Source organism: Trypanosoma equiperdum (genome assembly GCF_001457755.1).
Source record: "Trypanosoma equiperdum strain OVI genome assembly, contig: ctg_1702, whole genome shotgun sequence".
Taxonomy (NCBI): Eukaryota; Euglenozoa; class Kinetoplastea; order Trypanosomatida; family Trypanosomatidae; genus Trypanosoma; species Trypanosoma equiperdum.
In genome coordinates, this window is record NW_027123730.1 from 21,966 (window position 1) to 29,966 (window position 8,001).

General features: G+C 46.6%; 2 protein-coding genes across 2 annotated transcripts; both read right to left on the minus strand.

Annotated features, from left to right (window-relative positions):
- Positions 1-48: 48 nt before the first annotated feature.
- Positions 49-3,357, minus strand: TEOVI_000829500 (piwi-like protein 1; the record flags this gene model as incomplete). Its single annotated transcript, XM_067222789.1, has 1 exon — positions 49-3,357. The coding sequence occupies one exon, from the start codon at positions 3,355-3,357 to the stop codon at positions 49-51; it is 3,309 nt and encodes a 1,102-aa protein (XP_067078890.1).
- Positions 3,358-5,002: 1,645 nt separating this feature from the next.
- Positions 5,003-6,991, minus strand: TEOVI_000829600 (Peptidase C19, ubiquitin carboxyl-terminal hydrolase, putative; the record flags this gene model as incomplete). Its single annotated transcript, XM_067222790.1, has 1 exon — positions 5,003-6,991. One exon carries the CDS (start codon positions 6,989-6,991, stop codon positions 5,003-5,005), a length of 1,989 nt encoding a protein of 662 aa, XP_067078891.1.
- Between the last annotated feature and the right edge of the window lie 1,010 nt (positions 6,992-8,001).

Below are 8,001 nucleotides of genomic sequence, written 5' to 3' on the forward strand. Positions count from 1 at the left end.
GTTTTCTTTTATCCCAAACTCAAGTCACTGGACAGTTGAAATGGTCTATTAAAAGAACCACAGTCTTTCATTCAAAGGTTTGGGAATCATTGAGCACTGCAGCGGTGGAACGGCATCAATTAATCTCTCCACGATACTTGCCAGGCGATGAGCACATCTTGTTGGCATCGGGAGTTTTGTCGCACGGGTCGCCATCGCATGCGCAAGCACATGTGACAACTGCTGCACATCTGAAACATCCAGCGTGGGGCTCGTGCAATATAGCGTGTATTGAACCGTCCGTGCAGTGGATGTCTCACAATCGTGGTTCTGAAGATAAAATGAGTTGACGGCATTCCCCAGTAATGGATCCTCACTCGCACGCTGAATTGTTAAGGCCTGTACGACAGTGCCCTTCACGACATTCCCTGCCGCAACTTTGCTACCGGAAGTGTTGGCTTCACCCCGAAATTCGTGGACAAATCGCACGTCCGAACGCTTGTGAAGGCATGCGAAAGTGAAACCGCAGCCCACCGGAAGATGTGCCTGCATTGCCGACATCTCACTGTAAACATCACCATCCTGAAAAACCACCACGTCATCCAAACCGTCATATAACTCCATGGCGCGGCTAATGAGAACTTCAAAGTGCTCTGAGACTAGCTCCACCTCCTGGCCACGTCTCTCATGTTTCCAGAAGAACGGTAACAAATGATTACGTTCCGCAGTACACAAAATCCCCACAACGCTGCCAGTGCTTACAGTTGGTGTGTGACAAGAATCGACGCCGACAAGAAGCACACGTCGCTGAGCAACTGCTGGAACCTCACGCTGTAGATCAACACCACGCAGAGGGTCGGTAGCAAACACTGTACGCAATCGCAACCGAATGTTCTCACAACGCAATTGCTGTTGTTTTGGTGAAGCACAGGGGGGCACAAAAAGGGGCAAAATCCCACGCGTGAGGCACTCCGCCTGCATCCACCTTACCAACCGTGTTTCCCGTTCGTTCGTAACGATGACAGCAGCAGTGTTGGGGTCCCGCAATTCCTCTGTGCCAGCACTGATTAACTGCTGCACAAGGTAGCGCACCGCTTCTTGCTCATCAGGAACTGTGATGACAGTAGTGCTACGACAGTAACGACCTATGGCTTGCGTTGTCTGCTTCACACGACTTGATTCCTCTTCGCTTGCGTGAGAGGCAATAATTCCAACAACAGCAGTTGTTGTGGGTGACGATGGGGGAGGAGGATGCCGCAGCGGTACGGAACCACTCGGAGCGACACTCCGGAGGCGGCCGTTGCTGTTGTCGTTGACAATGGAAGTGTCATTCGTCTGTTTCTTCGCAAATGGAGAAACCTTTTGTGGCGCCGGTAAGAGGGAGAGCGCCTTTGATAACAGTGGTTTTGGTGCAACCGTAATACCCCACGGCTGCATAGCGCTCTCCAATTTGGCACGAAACAGCTCAAGGATTTCAAGGCGTTGTGAAGGCATGAAAGAGCAGGCGGTGACGCTGGTATCTTGCCAGGATCGCGTTCGCGGGTCGTAACAGCAATGTAGGGCTTGAAGCGGTACGACGGAATAGTCCACGAGTACGGCATACGGTTGCCCTGGTTCTAACTCTCGTATTAAGTGCTGCAGCGTGGGCTCGAGATTCACTTCAGTTGCAACCATGTTAAATCTAACGAGACGGACAACAGAGTGTCTTAGAGTCGTGGATATTACCACAGGGGTTCCCTGAACTGAGCGCGCAATTCGCTCCTCCATCGCTGGGTCGTACGGGCCTCTGCCAAAATGCTGTTTGACCTCCTCCCATAATGAAAGTTCGGTTGCAACGGTGCATTTGGTATCAATTTTGAGAGTAAGTTTCCCTGTGCAGTGAGGTAATGAACCACTGTCACTAGTATTCTTCATTGTCCGTTTTGCTTCATCCTTTTCAATTTGTTGATGCTGATGCTTTCTCTCCTCGCCTGCTGACGCCTCCTTACCACATTTACTACGGAGTTTCTTAACATCCTTTCGGCTCTCCTTGCTTTTAGCCTTCCCGTTATCGTCCGCCTCTTCTCCTGTTGTAACCTCATCTTGCTGCGACATAACAACGTTGAAACCTGTCTTCCCCACTGTCATCTCCACGAGACGCATGCCATTATGAGATTCAAACACCCGCACGCGGTAGTCTGTCACTTCGTAAATACAACCGACCTTTAGCTTCGTCTCCTCCGTTGCATCCCAAAGCGATGCCTGCGTGGTGCCGGAGGCGTCAGCAATTTTGTAGCTATGCACGTTTCGCTCCTTGAAGACGAAACCTCGCACAAACTCCTCCACGACGAAACGCAGTTTTTTGGCACCATAATCACCTGCTGCTAATGTCTTAAGCACAGCGGTCGACGGTGGCAGTACAACAGCCGGCGACGGCACATCTTCTGCATCGTCTCCAGAGCTAACAAACGTGGCCCGAATCAAAGTCCCCTTGAAAACACGGAGGCCGTCCACCGACACAGCGTCGTGTATATGAACAACCTTCCCATTAGCTTCCCTCGCCACGCAAAACTGATGTCCTTTTTGGTTAGACCCACCATTCCTCAGCGCCCACAACACAATTTTATTGACAGTCTCCTGCATTTCCGCAGAATCCATTTCAGTAAGTTTGGTCTTTCCCCTGAAATGCAGCTTGCACTCCACCCATCCTAAGTCCAGGCACTCGGGTGGTAGCTGCAGAGCAACAACTGGAAGTGGAGCGGTTGTGTAAATTTGTTGCCGGAGATTAACAAGCGGCGGTGCATTTGGGAGGCAACGCCTTAGGTACCGTTGCACAGCCCTCCACGCCCGAGAGCACTCCACCCGTCTCACAGGTACCGACGATATTTTTTCAGGTGCTGTAATTTTACTTTTCCCCTTCCTTGTCTTTCCCGTTTTACCTCCGCTACACTGTGGTGGCACTTCCTCCCCACTGGGTGCTTTCAATGCGTGCAAAGGACGGCGTGTGGCTTCGATTTCGTATGAGTACAATACGATGGGTTGGCTAAAAAGTAACGGAAAGAAATTTGATGTTGCACCTCCCTCACGAAGCCGCTGTCGCACAACAAAACGCGTCTTCTTATCCAACAACCGCTTGCTGATATAGTCACGCTTGACATCGGACAGTGTCACCTGACGCGCCTCACAAAGCCATAAGGACTTTGAACTGCCAGACCTTACGGCAGCAGACGCGTTAGTTTCAGTTAACACATTCGACTCATTAAAAGTTGGAGCACATCTCCAGTTAGTTTGACCTTGAGAATGATGTCGCTGCTGCTGCTGCCGCCTCCGAATCGCTGCAATGGAGGTGGATGAACTGGAAGCAGCGGGAATCATACAACGAAGAGTCCTCCGCATCATGTCGTTTTCTTTTCTTTTTCGATCCCCCCCCCTTCTCACGTAGACCTTTGTGCCGCTTCTCTTATTTATTTTTCATGTTGCAAAAACGGAAATTCATGGAGAAAGAGTAGAATGAAAGGGAACATGAGGTAAATACATGATGTGCATATATTCATTTCCATATTAACTATTCGCCAATGCGTCTGTGTCTTTACTTATTTTTTTAGTATAATTTGCCCACCACCACCCCCGTTGAGTTGCAGCACAACATATTCATCGACACAAAGAGGTTTGAAAACGTGTGCGCAGAAAAAAATACGAGGGGGTGTAAAACGAACGCGATGCATTATCACTAAACACACACATAAATAGGCACCACTAGTATAAATAAATAATAAATATATTTATTTATTATTTACTTTTTCATTTGTGTATCATGTACCATATATAAAAAGCTCTTAGGCAACAACATCCCGAAACACACTCATGTTGACACTCAGCAAAGAAACGCATGAATGAAAACGTGAGGAGAGCAGAATAAACCAAGTAAGTAGTAAAAAGAAAAAAAACGACAACAACAAAAGCAAAAGCGAAAACAACACAAGGTGACCGAAAAAATATCGCAATTAAAACATGCACGTGCACAACGTGCAGCGAGGTCCGTGCTAAACTTTTAAAAAGTAAAAAAAAACGCTCAACGCAACGAATGGAGGACTATGTACAGATGCTACAGTGTAGTCGAGAGGGAAAAAAATGATAATTATGCCGATAAAATATAAAGAAATACGTGTTTGTTTGTTTTTTGTGTGTAGATTGTTGTTTAAAAGAAAATAACCCGTTGTCCCATCCTTTTTCACCTCTTCTCTTTAGCTAATATCCTCCAACATCAGTTTGACTCTTACTTTCATTTTCTCCCCGCCTCACTCCGTCACTTACCACAACATCGTCCCCTTCCGTCAACGGCGAAACACACACACAACTGCTGCATGCCGTGCGTCGAAATCAGATAGAGAAATAAATAAATAAGGGAAAAATTTAAATATCACATGAATGCGTAGAACTTCACTCGCGTGAGGAAACGCTCGGCAGCAGCACAAAAGCACTGACGCAAATCCCCACCCATTTCCTCGCCCTTATGTTCATTACTTACTTAATTACTGCGTAAAGGTGCGTCGGAGCAGCAGCACTGATGGCCTTAACTCTATAAAAAAGAAAAAAGAAAAAATACGACCAGTAGGCGCAGCAGATTTTCGGACGATTCTAACGGATGGCGAGAAATGAAGAGAAGAAAAGAATGAGGCTACAAAATGTCATGAAAGTACCCGTGCACTGACACACTCAAGAACAACAACAAAACCGGAAAGTACTCATGGAAACGAAAAAGGATAAGCGATGGAGGTAAATGAAAAGAAAATAAGAAGACATCGAGCGACAACTGCAAAAAACTAATAATACAACTTCCCGCTTGCTTTACTTATTCTCTCACTATTATTCTTTTGTTGAGCAACCCATGTTACACCAATTACTCCACACTAACACTCCTTTATCTGCATGTACGTACATATATATATATATATATATATATATATATATACATGTGTGTGTGTGTATATATGTGCATGGGCGGATGGGGCGGCACTACCCACAAGAAAAAATGTATATATATTTACGCAACTCGCTCGTACAGAAGCAAATATGCCGTGGTGGTGGTGACAACTTCGCCCAAATCCACTGGCGTGCCCCAGAAACGCTGCATCTCGCGGTCCGTTAGTTCCGTCACGTTGTTGTCATCGAAGCAGCGCCACGCACTTTCATGACGAACACATGTAAAATAATGCCCAGAGCTGAGTCCGCTTCCACGGTGGGCGACGAAACCACTTAAAGCAAAGCGGCCTTTGCAACGCGGCATGACATGCAACTTCTGAAGCAGCCGAAAATGTGGCTCAGACGTAGTGGTTGTACTATTGATATCACCGCAGCTGGAGCCAATGCAGCTGTTACTACAACCCGCATCATTTGAAGATGCGATCCCTGCTAATGTCGATTGTACGGGAGAAGATGTCAAGGGGCGGCGGAATTCCGGTCCAGAGGTGTCCTCTTCGCAACAAAATGATCCATCACCAGCCGCTTCATTGCACTTTTCTCCACATGGTTCATATTCCACAACATCAATCTCCCGCGGGAGGGCGATGTGCTCGCTTCGTTTTCTCATTTTTCCAGTCTTCTCGTCGTAGTGAAAGCGCTTGAGGTGCACCAACAAAGCATATTCAGGCAGCCGATTAATCCACATGGCACGCCGTGCTGCAACTTTTTTTCCGCACCGCTCACAATTCATTTTGTTTTCTCCATCAAAAACCTCCGTGACACTCAACTCTTCCACGCACCGACGCAGCGATGAACCCTGCACGACATTCAGGCCAATATCAATGAACGCCTCACGGGTAACGGACACATTCTCACACTCGCAGCATCCCGTAAGCGATACAAACTGACCAGTTAAAATCTTTTCCAGAGAAGGTGGAGCGCCCCAATCCCAACCAGAAGTGGAGTACAAACTTGTGCCACCAACCCCGTCTGAAAAGTCACTGCTCTTCAACCTCGTCAATGAAGGGAGTTTCATGGCACACACCTCACCCTCGCTAAAGATTCGCGGGAGTTCAAGACAGTCCACCGTTGTGCATGACTCATTTGCTTCCTTCACATCGGATTGTGATCTTTCCGCACCTTTTTTGGTTTCTTTCTGTCGACGAGACCAGAGGGAAGAAAACCATTGTGATGTCTTCGATTCTTTTCCCTCATCCCGCATGAAGAGTGTCCGATTCCTTTCGTCAGACATCAAATGAGACTCAGTCTCAACAAGTTCGTTCAGGAGAAACATGGCAAACTCATGTGCATCGTGTTGATGATTGTTGTTGAACATAGAGTTGAGCTGCCGCACTCTGTTGAGCAAACCCCGCGGTGTCGGGACACCCTTTTGCCGCTTCTTGTTATTGTTCACTTTATGCATCTTCGCAAAAAGGTCTGCTGTGAGCGCAAGTATGGTGCTACTATCGAACCGCGAACTGCCCTTTTTCTTCTCGTATATCGCATTAAGCTCTAGCATACGCATGCGCAGTGGAGAACAGTGGTAAAGCAACTGCAGCACTGCATTGAAGTAACAGGTGTTACCATAGTTCTCCAATCCCACTGGATAACCACTGATTTCCAAGTATTGCGTCTGAGAGGGTGATGAACGCGTCGGTATGGCGGTGGTCGAGGGAGAACCGAACACACCACCATTTACTGTGGTGGAAGAAGGTGACAGAATGTTGCTTCGGTACAACGACGTTGATGGCGTATTTGGTGTACCCGATAGCGGACCACACTTTTGTGCTACATTCGAAAAGGATTGGCTCCGTGAAGTAGGAAGATGAGGCAAAGCCTGAAATGATGACTCCTGTGCTCGCGATGCGCCCTCATCTTGCCCCTGCTCTCGCTGGACTTTAACCTGAGCAACGCGTGTAGGCAACGTACCTCTTGCGGCACTCGGGAGTGCCTTTGATGGAGTTGGTCGCACATCGCCTCTTCCAAATGAATTTGGAGACTTAGGTGAGACCTTCAAGTCAGCATTCCTCAACTCCCGCTGCGTTTTAACCGTGGAATAACTTCCCCCCATTTCCGTTTTTTAATTTAATTTAAATTAATTTTCTTTTTTTTTCGGGGAACTTCTCTCCGGTTGGAAGTATAGTGCGCAAAGCGAATGGAACGGAGAACCAAGAGGTGACTGGTCCTTGTGCGCAGACACCGGTTCAGTAACCAGATCCGATAATAACGTTAATAACAATAACAATCACAATATTACTAATATCGTGCAGTGAAGACAAATTTAATAAATACCGTCAGCAGGTATCCTGGTGAGCTGGAAAACAAATAAAACGAAGTAATTTAGTCACAAAAAGAAAAAAATAACTGAAACAAAAAATGAAGACAAAATTCGCACAAGTATGCACGCGCTTCGCCCACGTACAATAACAACTTCCCCTAATAACTCCAATGTAAAAAAATAAAGGTGCGTTTGTTTATGTTGCGAAGCCACTACCAGGGTCTCTTAAGCAGTTTTGATTCCTTTATTTTATTTTTTTCTTCGCCTCCTTCTTTCTTTCTTTCTTTCTTTCTTGCACTCCCGCTTTGCCTTCCCCTACAGCAGCCCCTTTTTCGTTGTTATGGTATGCCCCTAAGATTCCTACGCCTTTTTATGCTACAGCAGTCGTATGGAACAGCCGGAAGGTTGCGTTACACCCCCTTCGTAACGATTGTGACGCAAACCGAAGGAATTAGATCAAAGAAATAAAAAAAAGGGGAGAAAACATAGTTAAGAGAAGGATAGAAACAAGAATATGTATGCAACAGGGTAGGGGAGAAAACAGTGATGTGAAATGCACCACTTCATACTTCGTACAACGACAAAATAACAAGGTAAAATATAGAGAGACTACAAAACCAACGGACGATAGAGCAGAGGGGGAGCTTTAATGTTTTTTTCTATATTTATCTGCTGACGGGGAAGAGAATACCCACGCATCTGTATTTCTATTTTCAAGAACCTTACTACAGCCACTACACTTCCTTCAAAATGCCTAATCGCTACACCACTGATGTTTGCTCATACTTCATTGTCCTTTCGTT